The sequence below is a fragment of the Anarhichas minor genome, unplaced genomic scaffold (assembly GCF_050575085.1).
Source record: "Anarhichas minor isolate MPS153535 unplaced genomic scaffold, ASM5057508v1 ptg000054l, whole genome shotgun sequence".
Taxonomy (NCBI): Eukaryota; Metazoa; Chordata; class Actinopteri; order Perciformes; family Anarhichadidae; genus Anarhichas; species Anarhichas minor.
In genome coordinates, this window is record NW_027466500.1 from 2,335,512 (window position 1) to 2,358,848 (window position 23,337).

Genomic DNA, 23,337 nt, shown 5'->3' on the forward strand with positions numbered 1-23,337 from the left:
AATGGTCCGGGAAGAATATACACAAGTATATATATTCAAATACAAGTATGTCCACATATCAGTGTGCACATGTCATACATATCAATGTGCTTACATGTGGTATATATGTCACTATACAGGTTTTTTTTAATGCTCATTCAGAGACCCCCCCCCTCTCAGCCTCGAGTGTTTTTTTCACTCATGGTCTCCATGATGTCAGGGATCCTGACAGAGGCTGAGTAAACAACATTAAGCTGAAGGGGAGGGGGGGAGAATGGCACAAACAGGTGTCAACGTTTTAGTCTCTCATCAGCAGAACGTCTATCAATAAGCTTAAACATCTATTATTGATGCGGGATGACATTTGACATTCCTCTCAGGAGGCTGTTGTCTGTCACTATCACACATCTTATGTAATGAAATGCGTCATTAAACAAAGATCCCGATGGACTCCACAGACACTGTGTGTGTCTTGGTGTGAGGCCAACAGACCAGCAGGACCAAAGTCCGTCTGGACACAGCGAGACAACAAGCGAGGTGAATATCCGCATCAGAGAGCAGAGCGGCTCATTCAGCACAATGGTGGGAGAGACGCGTTCGTTAAGACCAAGGTGAATTTATATGTTATTATAACAGTCTTATTATGTGCAGAGCTAGTCCCTCGGAGGGGATGGTTGGAGTTTGAAGATGAAATACGACTTCATGACGAACTTCAAATGGTGAGTAGAGTTTATGTTACTCTCGCGCTTTTTCCAGCTTGTATGCATAGTGTAAACAACTATATATAAAACTTGTGTTTTCTGTAAATACCTGTTCCTTTTTTACAGCAGCGGTGAAGCTATTGCCTTTGTGTTATGGGACTTTTCCGATGTTATTATTACGAGAATTTAATTATTCAACTTGATTTTTTATTTTTTTTAAATAAGCTATTATTTACTGTATATAGACCATACTATTATACATATTAAAACGAGTACACATTTCGATAAAGAGCTCGAATATTCTGTTCTTTAGGCATGGGAAATTGAGCTTCATCTTGGCAAAAAAACAGAGACATCCATCAATAAAACAAAATTAAAAAAGACATTAAATAGAGGAACACGTTATGAATGAGCAGCATTGAGAGAAACATAATTAAAACAAGTACAGCCAAATAAGAGCAGGACAACAAAAAGTCAGGAGCTCTTTCTGCTGTTAATGGTGCAGATTTAGTCCTGCATATAAAACACATGTATGTTGAAATAGTTTTAGAGTTAAGCTTTAATCAGTTTACTGCACAGCTGCAGTGAGCAAATATATGACATAATGGGTAATGCAGGTATTTATTTATGTTCTTTGGACGTCTACAAAATTCTCTTTTCCCCACACACCAACATCTGCACAGAATGACAGCATGTCTATAGGTAAAAGGTAATCCAACTGGCTTTTATTCATATGGCAGTGTCACTGGGCATGATGAGGACTCAAACGCAGACAGTCAGGTGTAGTGAAAAAAGGTTTTAATGATAACCAAAAACAAACAGGGAATCCAGGGACAAGACAAAAGACGAGGGGGAAAATTCGGCAGGAAAAGGCAGAACAGGCAGAACTGGAAAACCGGGAACAGGACGATCAAAACGGGCGGGTAGGTCGGAAAACAAACAATGATCTGGCAGTGGGTGTGTGTGTGCGCGGCAGGGATTTAAATAGTGAAGGAGGCAGAGTGAGCAGGTGAGAGTAATGAGCTGAGTGTGACTGGCAGGTGCACTGAATGAACTGATTAGGTGAGTGAGGAGCTACAGAAAGAAACAAAGACACAGAACACACAGGGCAAAGCCCGATCGTGACAGGCAGACATATTTGATTATTTCTGGTATTCTGGGAACCACGCATGCAAATCATAAAGCCAACTGTATTTTCATAGGCAAACTTGATTTGCATACTTATAGCTGCAGTTTACTGGTGTTCGATTTCTTACAGCCAATATGTAAACATGTCATTCCACCTGTCATTCAAACAAAGCAACCTTCTCCGGCTGTTGGCCATTAACACATGAGTTTTTCTTGTTTTCATTTATTTTTGTTTTTAGCTCAGTAAAATTGGCTTTTAAAAAAAATCTTAACTAAAAACGCAATTCTCACCAAACTACATTGACAGCTGTGTCATTGTTATTATGTGATCCATGCAATAAGTCCCCATGTGTGCAGTTCAGGGAGGTGGAGGAAGGGATGGTGTGCCTCAGCGTCGAAGAGTCTTTCCTCTAATCATGCACTGAAGCCCCTGGTTCCCACCCTGTGCCTGGCGGTGGTGGTGATATACGGCCTGGCCGACAAACTCAGAAACTTTGTGGCCGGCATCTTCATCCCACAGTACCACTTCCCATACGCAGTGGCTCTCTGCTTTGCCCAGGTTGGTGTGCGCTGCCTGGCTGGTTTCTAAGGATGATTCATGCTTTATTCTGAATTAAGCCATCCAATATGGAGGCACTCTTTGTCTAACCTCCTGTGTCTGTGTATTTTACTAATTATTAAAAAGACAACACCACACACTATAGCTCACCTGCTGTTAAGTATACACAGAGTATTGTGTGTCATGACACCAGGGTATTGAGTCTACTGCGATTACATGTACCTTTATATTTCTGTCAAACAACAACTAGTATGTTGATACTGAAGTACCATAAAAAACCTGACACATACTGCATGTACATTTATGTAAAAAAAAAATCTGAATTAAAAAAGTATACTACTACTACTTTTACTACTACTAATATTGATAATAACGTGTTACTCATCAAAAAATCACAAGTCTTTTATTGGATTATTGTTAATCACTGGAGCAGTTAACTTCATACCTGTGCAATAAAGTGTCAGCTGCTGGCTATTGTAAATCTGTCAGTATTTGCTGTGTGTGTGTTTGTGTGTGTGTGTGTGTGTGTGCGTGTGTGTGTGTGTGCTGGTTTGAAGGGCACGTCATGTGGTAGTGTTAGTGGTGGGGAGTGACAGAAGGGGCCCAATAGATGTTTAACCAAACAGCTGCACAAAGGACTGAGATGTAAATGTGGCCCCATCCAAAGGTTGAAACTAGCTAACGACTTTGTGAATGAGTTATGTAAGTGTTCAACTGACCTTGACAGTAAACATATATTAACTGTGGATATAAGGGAAATACAGGGATTTTTCTTAAAACACTATTTTTTTTATTTTAACAATTACAACTTGTAACTATTATATAACTATACATTTGCAATAAACAATCTGTCATATAATAATTAATAAATAAACAGATAAAGAAATCAATTATAAAACATGATAGTGAATCAAATAAAAGGAAAATAATAAATGTAAATCACAATCACTTCACATCCCGGTTATATTTGCTCCTCATGCTTTACGTTTGGTCATTAATAAGCCTCAAAACAATAGGACATGAATGAATATGTGACAGTGCATTTTAAATATGACAAAACATGTATCAAGCTGTTCTGTCATTCATTATAACAGAAAATAATATACTAAAACACAAAACAATACGTATGCGTATACATACAAGGAATGTGACTCCGTCTTTTTCTGTTGCTCTCAACGAACAAACACAGAAATAGACAAATAAACAAAAAACAAGGATAACAAAGTAGAACAAAGGTAAGCATAAACATTTAACTACTATGTACACATTTAAATATAAACATATATATACATACATAACATAAAACACAACAAAAATGACAATGAAGTGCAAGTTGCAGAGTGCAAGGATACTTAATTATGGAAGGATTGTCACATATGTACATGAGGTAGGTGTAATATGTATATATACTGTATGTATAAATATATAATTTAGAATATATAGATTCCGGATTATTGCACATGGATTTGTTTCTGACACAGTATTAAATTTAGAGTTATAGAAACTGGGCCTGCAAGTGTTTGGCGTAATTCTCTTGATAAATTACATACACAAGTGATTGATTACAAAAAAATGGTGCTCATTCATTTCATATAGTTTATTTAGCTTATCATCCCAGACAAATAAATGAGAAGGCACAGAATCAACACATGCATGTGAGGGAGGAATTTAGAACCAGTGTCAAAAAATCGATTGTTTTGGTATAAAGTATGTTTAGTGCACGCTGTTTACGTTTGACACAAGTTGTGGTGATTCTGGGTCGCAATTTGAGTAGCAAAAGTTGTAGCAATATAAGTGTAGATTGTCAAACTTCAATTAAGCATCTAATTAGCAGCCTTATATCAGTAGTGAAATACTTCTGCCTTCTATTTGAGTCTTTAATGCTTCGTGGGTTTTATAGATGCTATAACTCTTTACATATACATGATCTCTTCCAGGTTCTGGTCTCTCTCTTAGTCTTAAATCTCCTCCATGTCCTGGATCTGGTGCCTCTGAAGCATTACTCCAGGTCCCTGGGTGAGAAGGTGCTGGTGCCTTCCATCTGTAACAGCATCCATGCTGTACTGGCCATGTGGGCCAAGGCCAACAGCTCCAATGCCGGCCTCTTCCCGCTCATCCTGCCTCTGCTGCCCATGCTAACTGTGGGTTTCAGTTTCTCTCAGAAGCTGGCATCCACTCCATCCCTCCACACCTCTGCTCTGATTTCCATCCTAGGCGGAACATGTTTTGTCGTCACAGGTAAAAGAAAGTTTGGATGTTATTTAGAGGTGAAACTGATGGTTCTTTGCCTCTATTTACCTTCCTGCCTGTCTCTCTCTTTCTCTCTGCAGCCTCCCGAGGTCTGTCAGGCATTGAGCCTCTGGAGTACATGTATGCACCTCTGGCTTTAATCCTCCACAGTCTGTCTCTGACTTGGCTGGCTAAAGTGTCTGAGGCCGAGCACCGCCACGCCCAAGCCTCCGTTTTTGACATCTACTACACCCAGCTGGTCAACCAGAGCTGCGTGCTGGGCCTCCTGTGGCTGCTGCACCCGGACAGTCCCTGGCAGGTGTTGAGTCACAGCAGCTGGCAAAGCCTGCTCTTCCACGGATACCTGTTCGCTATTCTCCTGCTGGGTATGGTGATGAACTTCCTGGTCGGCATGTCGGCTCTGTGCGTCTCACCGCTTGCTGCTGCGCTGCTACACTCAGCAAGGCAGCTGGTGCGGCCGTTCCTCCAGCTTTTGTAGTTTCACTGGAAAGGACTAACAAAATGATTGACTGTTTTGTACTGCATCAACGCGACACACACACACACATTGTAATTGAATCCACATCAATGACCACGGTGTCATTCTCTTCTGTGGAGACTAACCAGCCCGTTCTCTGGTGTTCCCCAAAGTTACGTTAGTGATGTTTGTGACGTGTTGTCCGTAATTCTGTCACGTTGTTTACGTTTTACTTTTTGGAGTTGATGGATCTTAAGCCCAACCATGATGTTGATGGTGTTTTGTTGGCTAAGCCTAAAGTGTTGTTTGAATTCACAACACGTGTTTACTGCGACCGTGAAAGTGACGCAATAGGGGTCTGACAAAGCCTCAGAATGTGACGAGTTGGAATGAGAAGTTGTTGGAAACACAAGTTACATTTTAACTTTTTAAAATGACCTGTGCTCAGCCACTTAGATAAAATACAGAATATCAGCAGAGATGCAAAATGTAACCATGATAGCATATTATAAACGAGAACAGGTTAAGGATTTACAGTTGGAATGAGCATCAGTTTCTGTCTTTTTCATCTCTTTTCTTTCACTCAGTTGACAGGTGACTTATTCAAGAACAGATATTTATTTTGAATCTATATTTATGTACTCTACATGCTCTTTATACATTTCTCTATATACACTATTGTGTCACTTCTGCTGTTGCTTATACTGTTATATTAATATTTCCAAAGATGAGACAATGTCAGAGGACTGAAACCACTTACAGGACAGGACGCAGTACAAACAAAACCTCTGACCAAACCGCCTCAACAAAGATCGCCTTGTTTCCAGTTAGGTAAAGAACATCAGGTACATTTTTAAAACAATGAGAGGCAGCCGTTTCTAAACCAGCGACAACACAGTAGAACTGTAGCTGTGTTTTATTAACATCTTTGTCTGATAAGCAAAGACAGAGATTGTAATAGTGGACAAAGACTTTTGGACCCCACTGTAAATGCGACATAATTTACTGAACAATATTTAAGATTAACGTATTTAAAGTCGGATGTTTACCTTTGAATGATTGACAGATGTTTCAGATAAGAAGGGACGAGGACGAGTAACTGGACACAGACTGTTGAACATGCTTCAAAGCGTTCCCTTAACTCTGTAAATAATATTTAAACTTAGACCCTTGACTGAATGAATTTTTAACCAGAGGTTTGTGGGTTATTACCAGAAGCTTAGTTGTCTTAATTATTTTCACACTATGTATTATATTTTAAAATAAAAGCTGATATTTCGCATGCTTAAACAAACAATATAATAAAGAATCTGTATACATTTAAAAAAAAGAAATGACACTGAAATAAAACTTTATTTCCAAAAATATTTATTGTTTCTAACAGCCAAATGCAAGTGCTCACAACATTACACAAAACTGCACGTATTAAAAATCCTCTATAAACCGGATTCAATAGAAACGTTATTACTTGCTGAGATCACTTTTCTGTAGGTGGAGTTCTGCTTCATCCTTTAAAGCTCAAATGTGCGTTCTCCAAATTATTATTATTTTTTAAGATGATTTGTTGGCCATTCTTCACCGTTATCTGATGGAGGTAATTGGGGACAGACAGACAGACAGACAGACAGAGGTCTGACACGCTACTAAGGTCCCACGGCTGGGATCGAACTGGAGACGCTGAAGTTCGATGGTATGCGCTGTTCCCCAAATTATTTCACAACTAAATACTAAATCAAGACGGTCAGAGACTTAGTTTTTTTTCGATTAAGGAACGTGAATTAAAACTCCACATAAAGATTTATGGCAACATAATGTTATAACAACTGTAAACTACAAACAATGCAGGTTTAAACACAGTCAAAAAGATTGTTGCTATTGTTTTATGACCCAACTTGGTTTTCATTCCTAAAGAATGCAGTTTTACAGTGCGCACATTAAGTTCCAGTGAGAAACATTGAATGTTTGCTTTCAATAAAAGCTCTACGGGGCATCTTTGACATCCATGAGTGCTCTGTATTGCCAATGCGAATGAAGGCATTCAGCTAACTACTTAAGGGAAGCCTCGTCAGCTGCAGATGCTAATCCTTGCTGCGTGTTTCAGTACCCGAGTCTTGTCCTTTATGAGGGGTCAGAGTTGGGCGGTAGGTGTATACCGAGACTCTGCAGCAGGTTAGAAGCCGGTCCGGCCAGCCCCGACTGGCAGCTGAGGGACTCCAGCAGGTTTGTGAGCAGATTCAGGTCGACGTCCAGAGGCTGGATCTCCTCCTCTTCCTCTTCCTCTTCCCTCTCCCCTCCATGGACAGAAGCAGAGGAATGCAGGGAGCCATTGTCCGAGCCCGCCTTGTTGTAATTCTGCAGAAAGGACAAATATAGTAAAACAGATGGTTTCATAACTAGAGTCAGGACGATACACATGCATTATTTCACATACGTTTTGAAAATTAATAATTTATGTAGGTATGTAATTATATAATTTACCGTCAGGTTGAAGCTTTGTCCTATATTAGTGCTCATCAGCTCCTGATCCATTTCATCCATGTATTTTCTGAGACCGTCCAAAGTTTCTGTCCCGTTCATCTCTGTGTGACCTTCTTTCTCTTCCTCCTCATCACCCGCTTCTTCATCATCATCATCGTCGTCGTCATCGTCATCATCTAGATCATCTGAATCTAGCTCTTCTTCTTTGCTTCCTATAAAAATAAAATTAAAAACAGATTCAGAAGAAGATGTGGCAAGTTTCTGCCAGTTATTTTTAACATCTGGTTTCACATCTTTCATAACATCCACATACCGAGGAGTCTGTCCAGTGCGCTGGCCATGGAGTCAGGCTCAAAACTAAAAGGCTGAGTCGAACTGCTCCTGGAATACAAAGAAAAACAATGTGAAACCTGAACGGAAACACTATCGGTGGGACAATGCACCTTGAATACATTAGCGAGACAGGCTAGAGTGTGCATGCACTAGCATCTGGAGCCCAGATGGACCATGAAGAGATCACAATGCATGAGTTACATCCAAATGCACGTTAAAAATCATAATTTCTACCGTGGTTGGATTTACTGTACTCCAACATGTGTGTGGGTATGTTTTCTGCCCATTACCTTTTAGTATCATATGGAAAATAAATACATAAATAATCCTAAATCATTTTATTCATTGACCCAAATGTGCATTTGAAGATCTTGGCTAAATATGATCAAAAGTCAGCTAGTCTCACCAGGGAAGTTCAGCCCCCTCATGCGACGACATGGCGTTGAGGAAGTTCTTCATCCCTTGACTGACTGCTACCAGGCTGTAACCGGCCTCCTCTTCCTTCTCCTCATCCTCCGTCTCCTTCCTCCTCTCCTCAGCACCCCCGACATGCTGTTTCCCCTGTTTGGTAGAACTGGAGTTTTGGCTGCCAACATCAGCTCTCCCCCCACTCCTCTCCTGCAACATGCGCTCCAAATCCTGAGTTGTGATATCCAGCCAGCTGTCACCTGGAGAAAGACACAAAAGACAAAATAATTATGGGAAATGCTCTAAAGAGAGAGAGGGTAGAGAATGGAGGATGCACACCAAAAGGACAGGAACTGAAAGGAGGCAGAAAATCACAGGTGGCAGAGACAAATGTCCTACAAGCTCCAGTTTAGTAAGATAGTAAAGTAGTAAAATCTCCACAAGCAAACATTACCCAACATACTGAATATGTAGGTCGACCATTCTCTACGTTTCTATGTTCAGACATTTTGATACTTTATTTCTGCTGTCAGGATCGGTCATCATTCTAGCCAAATAGAGTGTTTCATATTCAAAAGGACAGATTTCCACTCACTGTCCTCTTGGGGGAGCTGTGACTCTTGTTTCTTCAGCTCCTCCAAGTCGATCGGACCGCAGCTGTGCAGCAGCTGGAGAACCTCCTCACCCGGGGACAAAGCACTGAGACACAATAGGTAAGATTCAGGCACACTGGGGATTTCACAGGCAGCCATATTCACACAGTGTCCATACACGCGCATGCAGAGCCACAGTACTCACCTTGATTTTGAGGCGACGGACTGTTTGAAGAAGTTTTCCGCAGATCTCGTCAGTTCTCTGTAATGAGCCGAACCTTCCAGTTCTTCCTGCAGTTGATAAATGCCGAGTATATTACATATTTTTACAATGTGTGCTTTTATGCCAAACCTAATATACCAGGTGTGGTAAGGTAGCTACTATTCCTCTTGGCCTCAAACATTCAAAAAGTGAGACTAACCCGGAAGTAGTCGTTGCTTTTCAGACTGTCCATGAAGCCTTTCCACTGAGGGTTACAACTGACGGGGGCATCCGGCTCTGATGATGGCAGCCTGCACTTAGAGCACAGGATCTCAAAGCCATGGGCCTGGGTGTGGGACACACACACACACATACAGAAACAGACATATCATCAAATACAACACTAAAGGGCCACCTTGCATTCTACCAAATGCATACATTTATTCATCCGAAAGCCAGATCAGAATAAAGAGGAAACACAGATGATGGCTCACCAGTTTCATGCCGAGCTCGTGGGATTTGTACTGGGGGTGAGAGTGAGGAGGCAGGGTGAAGCCGCTCCTCCTGTCTGGAATGAACTGCTGCTGCTGCAGCTGGGCGTACAGGCAACGGTTGAATGTCACCTGGAAATACATAAACATACAGAATAGTACAAGGTTACAGCTTTTCACAAAAGCTGAACATACTAATTAAAAACTAAAACACAAACAGTGATTACAGTCAGCAGTATTGTGAAATAATTCCCTTTCTTTGAAAAGAAAACCCGCTATGATCATGAATCTCTAAGTGCGTTTACCGAGGTGAGGACTCTTGTGTCGGGAGGAAAGGTCTTGAAACTTCGACACGCCTGCAGATCTATTGGATCCCGCAGGTAGAACGCCGACACTGCAGGGGCGACCAGGTCTGGTCGTTGTGCCAACACCATGGCGATAGCTGAAGGTATGAAGCAGTGGGCACGCTGGAGGCCAGCTCTTATCTTCTCTGGGTACCTGAGTAGAGAGTAGAGATGGATTTGTTTTTTCATTATCGATACATTTATAGTCTCATATATTATTCCATCCACTTACATAAAATATTTATGAGACCGTTAACAAGCCGGTCTTATGCTGATGCAGGTGTTTTATCAAGTTTGTGGTGAAGAAGTATCAAACACTGATTCTGTACCATGAAAATTGGATTCTGACATTTAACTTTTTTCCTCTTTACTGTAAAACTAGGTCCGGGGGGGTACAGCATACATACTGGAAAGCATATATACTTGTCAATGGCATTGACTTTGCAACACATTTGTGTATCAAAAGTAGAGTTTAACACAGGGAGACATCCTCTCACCCCTCTAATCGCTTCCTCAGGGCTGAACATATCTTGGGGCTTGCCCTGCAGGCCCCTGGGTGGGTGGAGAGCAGTACAATAGCTTGTTTCACACTTGGTACCACATCTTTCGAGACCCCCACTGGACTGGATTTGGAGGGACAGGGCAGAATATGCAACTCTCCCCTATAGAGGAAGACCTGCAAAGAGAATTTGTGAAAAATGAAGGTTACACACAGCAGGTTAAATACAGACAATATGAATATATTTATAATGGGCCATATGAGTGGTTCTACATGTTCTGTTGCATTACCTACATATGTGATTACTTTACACTATTGTTAACCATTTACAAATCAGACCAAAAGGATTCAAATGTGTGTTTTTCATTGTTATTTTATTCAAAATAACTGAAAAACAAGGTGGGCTATCAATCACGCATTGGGAGATGGTTTGTACTTAAAGGGCTAAGACTAAAAGACTAAAAAGATCTGATGAGTTGGACTCACCCTGTTTTCACTGGTGTCTGGACTCAGCCACTTGGGAAGACAATCTGCTGCTTCAATCAGAAGAAACTCTCCATCGTTGTCCTCAACCCTTCACACAAACACGGAATGGAAGTTAGAAACAGATAAACAAACAACTGAAACGGCTCCCTGTTTAAGTACTGTAATATGGCAATGAAATCATTTGATATTTATTCTTTTTTTTTTTTAAAGACAAACTCAGAGCACATTTTGTCTCACCTGGCTATGAGCTCTGGGAAGGCCTCTGTGATTTGCTGCAAGAGATAAACAACAAACCACTCGTCCTCCACGTTGTCCCCAAACTGAGTGCTCCCTCCAATGTGAGCAGGTACACCACCTGTCGACACAAAACATATATGCATATGTATATATCGTTGTGGGTACCAATATTGAAATCAATTCATCTCTGAGGTGCTGACAACACAATACCTTTCTCAGGATGAAACTTGAGGTTGAATGACTGATGCTGCCAGATGTATTGTATCAGGAGTGAGGCGACCTTCGCCAGAATCTCCTCTACTAGACGTGTGAGATGCTCCTCAGTCTGCTGTGAAGCTGAACCGTCTGTCCGGAGCAAGAAGAGTTTGTACTGAACCATGTCTTCCTGAATCACTCTCCTCTGCAGGCCGTCCATCGTAGTTTTTCAATGACTGACTAGAGTCAGAAAAAAAGTAGGAGAGAAGTATTAAGGTTTAAAGGCTAACGTTATGTAACAGCTCACCACAAACAATGTATCACATGAAAATCTCTTTTAAGTGTCTTACCTTGTTCTGTTTTTAAATGTGAGATGGTAGGACAGAGAAATGTCAATGCAGGAGAGAAATTAAACTTTTCTCATTTCTACGAACGTTGCTAGCACGCCATCTGTCACTGTTTAGGTCCTACTGCCAATTCCCCTCGACTTCCACAATGGTGCAACAAATAACAGTTCCTTTACTTATTTTCACTGTTTTACCAATAAATATAATAATAAATAATGGCTGTATATCCTAAATAAAACAGATTACTACTGAATTTCATAAAAATGTCATGATTCATTACATAATTCGCATTTTTAGTTCAGTCGAATTCACCAACGGCAAGCGACTACATTTCAGGGACGCAATCACGCTGCGCAATGCATGCTGGGAGTTGTAGTGAAATGGCTGATAATCCTACGGCTATTTTGTAGGTAGTCCGAAATCTATTTCCCGTGAGACAACGGAGCTGCGTATCCATGACAGCCTTATTATTGTTGTTGCTGATGCTAGCGTTAGCACGAAATTCCTCTGAGGTGGCGATAGCTCGCTTTACTAACGTTATATTTTAAAATGTAAACGTAATTGATCAGCAGCTTCTGGACCACACAGGATGCTAATTACTAAATGTACAATGCCGTTCGTGCCTTGCTGATGTTTTATCTGTCCATCCATGTAACGATAGCTAGCTTATAGCATCCTGCGAACAGTTAGAAGCAACGTTAGCATATGTAACCATTAGCATATGTAGCTATTAGCATATGTAGCCAAAGCCTCGTCCAGCTCCCACTGCTCTAAGGGCGTTTATCTGCGGACTAGTGGAGATGTTGGACCTCCCTCTGTACAGTTCCCAGCGAGTCCAGGACGTGGAGGCAAGGATGAGAGACCAGGGCTTGAGCCGATAAAGCGGAGACAAGTGGAGAATGATTTCACGGTACAACAGAAGACCTGTATCGCACAAACTTGAGATGTGAGTACCGAAGTACCTGGATTTGTAACTGTGATGTTACCAGCTGAGCACTATAAACACGGGTTTGAGGATGAAGGTTGTTATTATACACTGGAGGGATTGACTAATGATGGGGAAATAATATTTGTATTGATCCAGCTACTGAACAAGGTCTGTAAAGTAAAAGTCACATCATTTGTGTTAGATACAACAAGAATTATGATAAAGTTCACGTGGACAATCAGCTGTTTTAACTGTATTTTCATGATGTTTTGTCATGTTGTGATTGTAAGCCCATCACTAACATTAAACACATTTGATTGATGTTCTCAATCTTTCATGCAGACGTGGGTTGTCTCGCAGCAGCCTTGACCACCACCCTCTCCCAGAGGAGGCAGACGATAACCAAATGCCTCAGCGGTACCTCCATGACCTCCAGGAAGCTGTGTCCGCTCACAACAGGTAACCGAGTCCTGGTCAGGCAGCAGACAGGCAGCCCTGACTTCTTCTGCCAGGAGATAAACCTTTTTTTCCAGAGTAAGGCCAAGATGAAACCGCTTGGAACTAGTACACAAAAATACTCTTCCCTGTGTGTTTCGTAATCTTATATATCGTCTCGAGTGGACAGCTGATTCTCAGGGCTCTCGCTGTGTGAAACGAGACACCCAGAAGCAGTGGATTAATTGATATCACATTGCCTCCTTCAGATGTGCAGTTAAAAGAATACATAATGAGTCAGGCTGCTGGAATATTCAATTACTTTGACATTTGCCCTTTATTTTCCACTTTGAAACCTTGCCTTTTGATTATGTCAGCAACCACCATCAGTAAGATTTACGCAGCCACATAACAGAGGCCCGGTTTATGTTGTGACATAGAGAGTCACGGTGTTTGTATAATTGACTGAGAAGCGGTGAAACATTACTCATCAAACTGTATATATACCTACGACTTCTTGTCCTTTCTATGCAGCTCAGACACGTCTGCTGCCTCGGGCCACTCCGACTGTCCAACCGTCATTTCAGTCGACTCCAACCAGTCCTGGTCCGGCATCCACAGCTCTACAGGCACCGGCATCTCCACAGAGAGGAGCTCTGTTTTCTCCTGGGGCTACGATGTAAGTCTACTCCAGAGATCTTAGAAACACACACACACACACACACGCAGACATCATTGTTATTGTGTTGCAAAAATAAAAAAGACGCCAAAGACATACTTTCACGCACGTTTTAATGTCAGATTTTGATTTACTTCCTAACATTTGTCACCTTTTGGCAAACCCGTGGAAGATGCCTCATTTGTCTGCTTCTTCTTTTTATATACCAGACGATTCCACGGGGTATTGGTTTGTTATTATTCTGTGCTTTCTAGCCTCAGCTGGTCCTCCAAAACTTTTCCAGGACTCAATTATTTATTTAGTGAGTTGTCCTCAAGCTGTGTCTGGGAAAGGAGGAAAAAAACAAACAATAATTCAGTTACACAGACTAACTCACTTCTTTCTCTCTTTCTCTCAGTTTTTTTGTCGGAGCATAAAATCAATCCCGCTTGACCTCAAACGCATACAGACATCTCAAAGGGCCATAGGGGCTAATTATTATGCATGTTGAGGCTTGCCATGATGATTTTTTTTTTAAAAAAGGAACAGCGATATGGTAGCAATAACTGAAAAGCAGCAGCTTTCTGTCATAGAGCCGGTGTATGAGAACAGAGGAATGACTGAGCTTTCCATCTCTTTTTGTTTTTCCGGTCCCGTAGGAGTTCGACAAGGCAGCGTCACGGCAGGTGCAGCAAATGTTTGAGGAGATAGACAGAGAGCTGTACGAGGGGAGAGCCAGCGGGGGAGGGATACTCCAGGGGCTGCACGATGAGTGTCAGCAGTGGGCCACACGGTTCCCACATCTCCGGTATGTTCTCCACGGTTCCCCACCAACCGCCTCACCTTTTACTGCAGGGTTCAAGTGGGAATCAAAGATTAATGCTGAAAAATCAACTCTTGAATGAAAACAGTGTGTGTGTGTGTGTGTGTGTGTGTGTGTGTGTGTGTGTGTGTGTGTGTGTGCGTGTGCGTGTGTGTGTCGCTCAGGATCCTGGGGACTCAGCTGATGTTACCAAGCGATGAGGGCTTCCAGTGGTATGATACTTCAGGGAAAGGCAGCTCTGCCGGCAGCCCATCATCAGGCAAAGAGAGCAGCGTGAAGTCCCAGGAGAAAGATAAGAGCACAGAGTAAGTCCTAACCGCACTGATGTCAAAAGGACACACCTGCGAGATCCGTTTCCTTGATGTAAAGAACTTCTTTTTGTTGCTTTATTATTTAAAGACACTTCTCAGAAATATTATGCCCCTCCATCTCGACTGGCTGTTGGTCGGCTGTCCAGATGACTGGTGTCAGGGCATCAATTATAGAGGAGTCCTGGCTGACTCTGTGGTTTCGTGACCTAGATGCTCCGGCTTCTTAATCAAGTTTGGTGGGTCATGTTGACCAGCTGGGATGATGAACAGTTTGCAAGGACGGCCACTTTTAAAACTAAGTTGACATAAAGGAGTTTGTTAATGTCACTATGCGGCGTGTTAGTGTGAGCCTGTGCATGCGTGCGTATACTGTAAAAGTTATTCTCACGATCTTCCTTCTCTTGAGTTTATTTATCATTTATTCATAGTAAAACACACAGGATGTGTGGGCTTGTGTCTGTGAGCGTATGTGTACATGTTTAGGTGCCTAACTATGTGTGCCCTTGTCTTGTGGGGGGGGGGGTGTAAAGGTTGAACGTGCAGGGCAGGAGAGCGGCGCTGATCACGGCCTCCTCAGCGGAGTCGGATGAGCCTCCTGGCACCTCCAGTGGCTCCAGCAGTCACGACAAGCCCAGACTGATTGAAGAGGAGGGCCTGATGGAGGAATATCTGGCTTTCGATAGCGGGGACTTGTGAGTTACTCGCTGTCCTTATGTGGCACAGTTGTGTTCTAACGCCAGAGTCTATATCTAAACCGCAGCTTTTAAAATGACTTTCCGCAGGCAGGACGAGTGGGAGCCGGATTCTTCGGAGTCGGGTCGGAGGCATCACTCTATGCCCCCGGTCTCTCCGTACCGGTGTCGCCGTCAAGCTGTTCTCGACCTGCTGTTTGATGATGTGTGGCGGCAGCTGGTCGGCTGGATGAAAGAGCTGGTCCAACGCCACTGGGAATGCTGCACCTCAGGTACGTCTGAATTGAACTATTTTGCACGCACCGGACCGAACTTACATCGACAACCGTCCGTTTCTCACGCACAGTATTTGTAAGTGATTGTGTGTTTTGATTGGCAGGCGATGAAAAGATTTGTGGGAGCTTAAGCCCCGTGCCGCAGGACTCCCAGAACCCCTTCATGCTGCTCTCCATGGTGCCGACGATGCTGCCCAAACTCGGCCAGAGCAGGGTGCCCCCGCTCACAGCTGGGCTGCAGTTTCAGGTCAGTGGTTTGAGGGGGGGGCTGGGAGGCAGCAGGCTGCGTCTGGGGCAGTAGACTGGGGAGCCTCATTTCACTTTTAGCACTGTCAGCAGTTCAAGAGGTCGATAACTTAAAACTTAAAAAATGATCCTTTTAAAAAAGTAATCTATTTCTGCTTTTAAAATAAACAATGAAACACAGTCAATTATTTAAACAACAGTTTACATTTTACCTTGAATTTTCACTGTAAGTTACTGCAATATCTAACATGAAAGTAAAGTTATGTTTGTAGAAGACTGTCTTAGTCAAGTAGACCTTGTATGGTCTTGAAGAAGAGTTCTACTGTGAGGTCTCAGCAGGTCTTAGAGTCGCGTGTCTCTGTTCCACAGTCCACTTCCTGTCTGTTGCTCTTTCAGTCTCTCAGTGCTTCCAGTTCAGTAACTTGTATCACTGTTTTCTTTCCTTCCCTCTTTACTCTCTGCCCTTCACTTTGCCAACGTGTTTTGTACCTTTTTATTATTTTTGTCTGTTTTCCTCTTCTTTATGTTATTCTCTTTTCTGTCTTTCTTTTCCTTCATGTTCTTTACTCACCTCTCTTCCTTTCTCCTTCCTCCACTATCTTCCCTTGGTCATTCCTCTTTCTCCTTTTTAAAGAACACAAAGTCAAGGGGCTCAAAGCACAAGTCCAGACGGAAATCCAAAAAGCAGAAAAGGCCTTCCACTGTATGTAACTCCCTCACTTAGAGCCAACATGGTGGTGTGTTTGTGTGCACGCCGTCCATGCTGGCTCATTATCTTTATCTCTAGAATAAATGTGCTTGTGCCTGTTAATTAACCCCAAAGCATCACCACCGCTTTCTTTATGATTAACTGCAATTCACTTTCAACATGAACTACTGTTGATTTATTTTTAGATCTTTCTTTTCTGTCACAATGAGAATGTTGGAATGCTTTTTTTTTTGTTGCATTTTGTGAATGTTGTTTTTGGTTGGTGGCACAGCAGATATGGGGTCCTCCTGACATCACTGCATGCTTTGACAATGTGCTGTATTCTACATATGAAATCATAACCGTGTGGCCACTGGCCTTCATAACATAATGTATTTATATCTGACCTATATTATGTCTCTTGTCCCCTCTTACATCCCTCCTAATCTTTCTTTCTTTTTCTCCCTCTCCTTGACTCCTCCCTCCTCTTATCACACCACTTTATTACTTCCTCTCACACCATGCTGCAGGCTGGAAGGGTCCCAGTAGGAGCAGCAGCGACCCAGCACAACCTGAACGACCTAATCGTGATCCACAGCATCCCCCTGCAGCAGAGGAACCTTGGTGTGCTGGAAAGAAACCAGTATGGACACATTTTACTCTTCCGAGCATTGGTGCCAAAATGGAAAAATAAAAGCAAAATCAATGACACCTCCGCCCACACATTTGTGTATCCGTAATATGTGATTTTTAAACCTCCAATGGGAATGAAAGAGGCACAGACATCTTGTGGTCCTTGTTTTTACATTTACAGACAAACGCATTATAGAGAGACATAGCCTCACTCATGCCATGTTTTTGTCCCTGGTCCTAACACCTTGTTTGGCAGAGGACACAGCCAGTTGGCAGCAGGTGGAAATGCACCATTCAGTGATTATGCTCCACTCTCTCTCCTCGCCACACAGGGAGCCAGAAGAGCGGGCGTCTCTCAGACCAGCCTCCAGCGTGGTCCCCTCCAGCAAACCGTGCCCTCGCAGAGCCCTGGAGCAGAGCTCCTCCTCGCTGTCCCGCCCGGCACAGTCTGCCCGACGAAGAAACCCTCCGCCCCGAACCCTCCTGCCGCTGGTTCCCAGTCTGAGTCCGTCCTGTGCAGCGGGATCCATGGATGACGTCGTCCGTGGGACACGTCTGTGAGTTCAATCTTTGGGTGGCACAAGGCTAGCTGTTTCTCCCTGATTCTAGCCTTTATGCTAAGCTAAGCAAACGTTCTCCTGGCTCCAGCTTCATATTTAACAGACATATATGAAAGTGGGATCATCTACATTTTTTTCTCTTCACGTCTGCTCTTTATTCTAAAAGTATCTACGCTATCACATAAAGTAAAATTCTACCTTTGACTTTCATTCTCACACCTAAGCTGTGAATTTTCGCAACTCCCACGGCCTTTTCAGAAGGAAGTACATGTTAGCGCCATAGATGCACCATAGAACAATCTATCTGCACTTACTGTCCGTGTGTGTCTGTGTGTGTGTGTGTCTTCTTCCACAGACCCACAGCCAGCAACTGCCTGACGTCTCCCTTGTTGCTTCTGAGCAGGAACACACTGCTTCCCCCCATCAGCAGCGGAGACCCAGAGTCGTCTCACTCGGGGCAGTGGTGCAAACCTGCACAGGTGAACCACAACTACTCCGACAATGGAAAGCTTGTTACAGCACCTGAGCAGACACACAGATCAAAGGAAGCTTAGAAACAATTATATTGTAGCTTCTATTAAATACATAAGTCATTTTTTTTCCTGACCAGCGTCTCAGAGGCCCGTCCAGCCGCGCCCACAGTGCTATAAATGACGAAGCTGGCAGCTTGATACCGAGGGATCGTCACCACCTGCTGGACGTCTTCTCTCGGCCCAACACCACTCACACATACAGGGTGAGAGGCTCTTTATCGTCACACATCACACGTCCTGCATACACATACGGCGTATTATCACAGGTGGCAGCCCAATGATTCTGTGTATCTCTCTGGAGAGAGGTTTTCTTTTTTTTAACCCATTAGGTTTAGGTCTTAAAAGTAATGAGTTGGCAAATTTGGCGATGTTTGAGTATAGGAGACAGTGTGTTTGACCCCTGGTTGTTGTTTTTTTCAGTCCGACACTCCTTACCGTCGTTCCTTCACAGTGTTGGACAACATTGGGCAGGGGCGGCCGGGCAGAGCCTCCGTAGCCACAGGTCAGAAATTCAACTTCAATAGTTGCATATGAAAACATAAAAATGGTCCTGGAAAAGGGATGTGGTATACCACGAACAGTGGCCCCCAAATATATATATATGTTATATATAAATGTCTATCCCCTGGTTGGGAATCACTGATACTGTACACTGAGACCACTACTTTTCATTTGCCTGTACTTGTACTGCACATACCCAGATATGGATCTCGTAGTACATCAGTTATTCACTTACGCATTAATTAATTTATTCATTCATTCCACCAGACTCTCTTGGTATCGGTGTGACGGGTATCAGTATGGGCATCAGCAGCTCATCTTTGTTGGACTCGTTTCCCCACCACCCCTTGGGACACTCGCCCATCAAAGACGAAGAGGAGCCAGACCCACAAGCCCCCGTCCCAGGTCAGTGGATTAAAGCACTGATGAATCTCTTCCAGACCGAATACACTATGAATGAAAGAGGCTGCAGCAGCTGGCTTCAAGTAAGCTGTACCTGCTGGTAGGATGATTTAAGTCAGTATCTTTATTATTTGTCCTTCTTCTTTCCCACAGCGACACCGGTGCCTGTGTCAGTCCCACCTCGGTCTTACACCAGAGGAAGCATCCAGACCAGGGCCGGCAGACCTGGCTTGTAGTTCGCCTCCGAACCCTTCAGCCATTCAATCTGTATTCACTCCAACAAAGTGCAGCATCTGTGCCCTTCCTTTTTTTTTTTCATATTATGCTGCTTTTGGTTAAGGGCCTATTTTTGTATTTCAGAAATCAGCTCATGTGGCTGCCAAACACACAGTAACTCCGTTGTCATGTACAGTACGAGCTGTATGTGTGGACATTTGTACGTATGGTCTGAATGTGTGTATATATATATTTATGTGAATGTACAGTATATTATCCTCCACGGTGTGTTGTTGTGCTGGTAAATGACTATGCAGGGAATAACATCCACCCAGACGGGGATGGAGAGGATGAAAAGCACTTTCTTTCCTCTCTAATGCTACATCAGGGAGTTCGGTACTGTATCTTTTATAAGGACACAATTGTCAACTCACTTTAAAATCATATTAATCAGAATATGGTGGCTGAACATCTCTGTAGCCCACGTGCTTTCACATCTATACCTCAAGATAAATGTAGGAATAGAAGAACCTGCAAATAACTAATTCATCATGTCTGTACAAATGAATATTTGAGGTACATTTTGCTTATTACCTGAACAAAGCCATGTGGGGATGCTTTGACAGGGAACATCAGGGTAGTTCTCCCTTCATTCGTTAATGAAATATAGTCTGACAGCCATGCGACACAGGTGACAAAGCTTGAAAATCAAAGCTTATCTTCGATGCATTTTCTTTTATACAAAAAATATTAAAAACCGGAGTACTGACAAAGTATATAAATATGAGTTTATTCATTTTTTATTAAGACTTTGACAAAAAAAAAAAAAAAAAGACAAGAAATAAAAGATGCATTTACATTTTGAGAAGCGTCACATGAAAAGCTCGTGAGGCCGACAAAGAACACAGAAGAGAGCAGCTCGACAAACGCTGCTCATACATCGAATGCTCTTATTAATCTAAACGTTATTTTTTAAGAAGTGCCACTATTTATATACATTGTATCTGCTATAACCAGAGCCTCAACGCTTCTCACTTTTTCCCTCTTTTTCCTTTTTGGGGCCCACTTTTTTTGGAGTATTTTGCTTCCAGGTCAGAGAGGAAACCGTTGAAATTCTGCTCTCTGGACTTCTGTTTTTGCTGGAAAATAAGAATGAAAGGATGTTTTTTTTTAGAGAAGGAAACACAAACAACTCCCCGAACAACTTCATACGTGTGCATTCGTTACCTTAAGCATCATGACAAGACTGTCATCCTCATCACCGAGCCCCATCTCTTTCTGCATTTCTTCTGCTTCCTGTCGCTCCCTATTGGCCTGGAAGGTTAATTGCAATCAACATCACGGACATGCGTAGAAAAGTGTAAACGGTGAGAGAATATCTAGAAAAACAAATACAATATAAGCTGTGAGGATTTCGTGGCTTTAACCCCAAACACATTGCTCACCCTCTTCCTGCGAGCCCTCTTCTTCTTGTCGCTCTCCTTCGTAAACGCCGGAAACGCGGTGACTTCGCCGCCCTCGATGGCAGCCTGGATGATGCCGCAGAGCCTGGGCTCATCTTCCTGGGAGCAGCACATTGCCGAAGCTGTGATGGCGTCCATGTTCCCCTGGTGCTGCTCGTACAGCTGGATCACATCCTGCCGCTCCTCTTCAGAGCCCTTATATTTATTCTCAAACTCGAGGATGTCCTTCACCGTAATCTGGGAGAAGGATGCAGATAGAAAGCACGTATGACAGCTGCTGGTCAAAGCAGTACAATTACGTTTATGTATGCAATAATCACTATTATCCCTGGGTACATTCATGTTGAAGGATTGTATTGGTTGTACCATGGCAGGTGCGGTGACACCACATTGATCCCCATCTACTGTACATCATTTAAAATACAATTCCTGGAATACAAGCGACTCCCTCCAGGTGTCACATCATTGCATGTATATAACAAAGACTCATTAAGTCACGTTTACAACAAAGTAAACACCCGATGTGCTCCGTTACCTTGGGGAAGAGCAGTCTCCAGTAGTCCTCCCAGCAGCGGTCTTGACTCAGGACATCAGACTCTTCATCTACCGTCCCCTGCTCATCGTACACAGCTCTCTGCTCCTTGTCGTTCAGCACCGCATACAGCTGTCCCAACACCTGGAGGGGGAAAGGGCGAGATACACAGATTTACACACATCTGCAGGCCTCAACAGAAAGTATGGTATGTAATCATAATATATAATAAAATAGAATGTCGTGATGCATTGACCCGTGTGTGTATATATTTGATCTATATTGTGTTTAAGTGATACGACAAAACAGTATGGGACATGGAAAATTCCTCCATAGTCTGATTTTGCCAATTGTGGGCAATTAATGAGCAGGTATTTTTACCTGACATTATTGGATTAACAGGATTGTCAATGCTATGTAGTACAATCTGTCAGGTATTTAATTAACTGGACAAAACAATCCACAGACACTTGCATGTGATTATCTGATCTATACAGTTTGGGGAAACTGTAGTAAATAGAGTTTACTCACTGTTGTACTTAGCTAGCTGTGTTAGTTGTGCTAGCTAACGGTAGCTCGTTAAGCTAGCTTGTGTTCATTGCGTGTCTAACAGCCAACAACGAGAGTTCACCTGGAATTTCTCCGTGGCCAGCGGGTCTTCGGGAGCCCGGTCCGGGTGCACTTTCAGCGACACTTTGTAGTAGCTCCTCCGGACCTCAGTCTCGGTCGCCTCTTTGTTGACGGCCAGTACCTCGTACAGGTTTGAAGTCTTGAAGAGCTCGTGGCAGCGCTCGAGCAAACCCATCCCGACAGCTTTACCGTTACTCTGGTAAAGTATTTATTTTTAAAGTTTAGTTTAGTGGCTAAATATCCAGAAGTTAAGTAAGGTGTCTTCCCCTGCTTTCGCTTTGTTGGTGATATATATTTCGCGCGCTGGCCTGTCTCGTACATCCGTGCGTCCTGGCGACGTGGTGACGTAACAAGAACGAACGCCTCTTATTGGTTCCTATTATCGATGTCGTCAGACTACGTAATAATATATATATATAATACAATATTTCGTCTTTTACCTTTTCGTACCTTATTTTAGATATTATTTAAACGTATATAAACACCGTGTTGATTTTTTGTGCCGCCAATATCTTTACTGTTTATGTTGATTTCATGGAGTTATAAAGTGACACTAAATGTGAATAGTAGTGTGAATATGTCTGAGGTAATATTTGATTTATCTTTTGCAGCCTAGGGTTGCTTGGTATAAATAATATAAATAATATAATATAATATAAAATAATATAAATAAGGAGTTACTTGACATCAAAAAGACAGTTTTGTCTTCAAGAGAGATAAATACTTACACTGCAGTGTTCAAGCAACAGAGGATACAGTATTTAAGTTACCCTGTAATATATTTTACAACCTGGGTCTTTTCAATGCAACCCCATCTAGTTTCCAAAATAAACACATTTAATCAATACAAAAAAATGAATTTAATATCACATATTAATATGGCACTGAGCTGCACAAGGCTTCATCTACTACAGTAAAAGTGAAAGCTATCTGAAAACAATTTGGCAGCAAAGGAAATCTAATTTGACAGTCCAGTTTCCATACATGCATCACTCAGTCAAGAACGTACAGATACCCTAGTATTTATTGGTGCGTTTGAAGCAGCACAAGAATACATCAAAGACAATGAGGCAAGTCACTAAGTATTTTCTCACTGCTTCATGCGAAAGCAGAACACAAAGATA

The 23,337-nt window shown here is 42.6% G+C and overlaps 3 protein-coding genes across 4 annotated transcripts; 1 reads left to right on the forward strand and 2 right to left on the reverse strand.

The window, feature by feature from the left end:
• Nucleotides 1-6,425: 6,425 nt before the first annotated feature.
• Nucleotides 6,426-11,908, reverse strand: ecd (ecdysoneless homolog (Drosophila)). Its single transcript, XM_076075884.1, has 14 exons — nt 11,691-11,908; nt 11,356-11,580; nt 11,146-11,263; nt 10,909-10,996; nt 10,421-10,599; nt 9,885-10,077; nt 9,583-9,711; nt 9,309-9,434; nt 9,092-9,177; nt 8,889-8,992; nt 8,292-8,553; nt 7,866-7,933; nt 7,553-7,764; nt 6,426-7,426 (listed from the first exon to the last, which is right to left on the reverse strand). Exons 2-14 carry the CDS (start codon nt 11,558-11,560, stop codon nt 7,193-7,195), a joined length of 2,004 nt encoding a protein of 667 aa, XP_075931999.1. The 5' UTR covers nt 11,561-11,580; nt 11,691-11,908; the 3' UTR covers nt 6,426-7,192.
• A 195-nt stretch (nt 11,909-12,103) lies between these two features.
• Nucleotides 12,104-20,370, forward strand: fam149b1 (family with sequence similarity 149 member B1). 2 transcript variants are annotated; one of them, XM_076075787.1, is made up of 16 exons: nt 12,104-12,633; nt 12,958-13,074; nt 13,585-13,729; nt 14,368-14,516; nt 14,696-14,836; nt 15,373-15,534; nt 15,625-15,806; nt 15,914-16,056; nt 16,690-16,758; nt 17,274-17,386; nt 17,709-17,933; nt 18,292-18,415; nt 18,547-18,672; nt 18,890-18,971; nt 19,238-19,375; nt 19,526-20,370. In XM_076075787.1, exons 1-16 carry the CDS (start codon nt 12,587-12,589, stop codon nt 19,606-19,608), a joined length of 2,046 nt encoding a protein of 681 aa, XP_075931902.1. In that variant the 5' UTR covers nt 12,104-12,586; the 3' UTR covers nt 19,609-20,370. The 2 variants fall into 2 exon arrangements, with proteins under 2 accessions (XP_075931902.1, XP_075931903.1); XM_076075788.1 differs by lacking the exon at nt 16,690-16,758.
• On the reverse strand, nt 20,360-22,543 carry dnajc9 (DnaJ (Hsp40) homolog, subfamily C, member 9). The gene is made up of 5 exons (XM_076075789.1): nt 22,215-22,543; nt 21,587-21,727; nt 21,034-21,288; nt 20,816-20,902; nt 20,360-20,727 (listed from the first exon to the last, which is right to left on the reverse strand). Exons 1-5 carry the CDS (start codon nt 22,386-22,388, stop codon nt 20,620-20,622), a joined length of 765 nt encoding a protein of 254 aa, XP_075931904.1. The 5' UTR covers nt 22,389-22,543; the 3' UTR covers nt 20,360-20,619.
• Nucleotides 22,544-23,337: the final 794 nt, after the last annotated feature.

Coding starts and splice junctions, on each gene's coding strand:
- dnajc9 (XM_076075789.1), bottom strand. CDS start 22,388: ATGGGTTTGCTCGAGCGCTGCCACGAGCTCTTCAAGACTTCAAACCTG. Junction 21,728..22,214: donor TGGCCACGGAGAAATTCCAG/GTGAACTCTCGT, acceptor TTCCCCCTCCAG/GTGTTGGGACAGCTGTATGC. Junction 20,903..21,033: donor AGAGGGCTCGCAGGAAGAGG/GTGAGCAATGTG, acceptor TTAACCTTCCAG/GCCAATAGGGAGCGACAGGA.
- fam149b1 (XM_076075787.1), top strand. CDS start 12,587: ATGATTTCACGGTACAACAGAAGACCTGTATCGCACAAACTTGAGAT. Junction 12,634..12,957: donor GTATCGCACAAACTTGAGAT/GTGAGTACCGAA, acceptor TCTTTCATGCAG/ACGTGGGTTGTCTCGCAGCA. Junction 18,416..18,546: donor AGTGGTGCAAACCTGCACAG/GTGAACCACAAC, acceptor TTTCCTGACCAG/CGTCTCAGAGGCCCGTCCAG.
- ecd (XM_076075884.1), bottom strand. CDS start 11,560: ATGGACGGCCTGCAGAGGAGAGTGATTCAGGAAGACATGGTTCAGTAC. Junction 11,264..11,355: donor CAAGTTTCATCCTGAGAAAG/GTATTGTGTTGT, acceptor TTGTGTCGACAG/GTGGTGTACCTGCTCACATT. Junction 9,435..9,582: donor ACGAGCTCGGCATGAAACTG/GTGAGCCATCAT, acceptor TCCCACACCCAG/GCCCATGGCTTTGAGATCCT.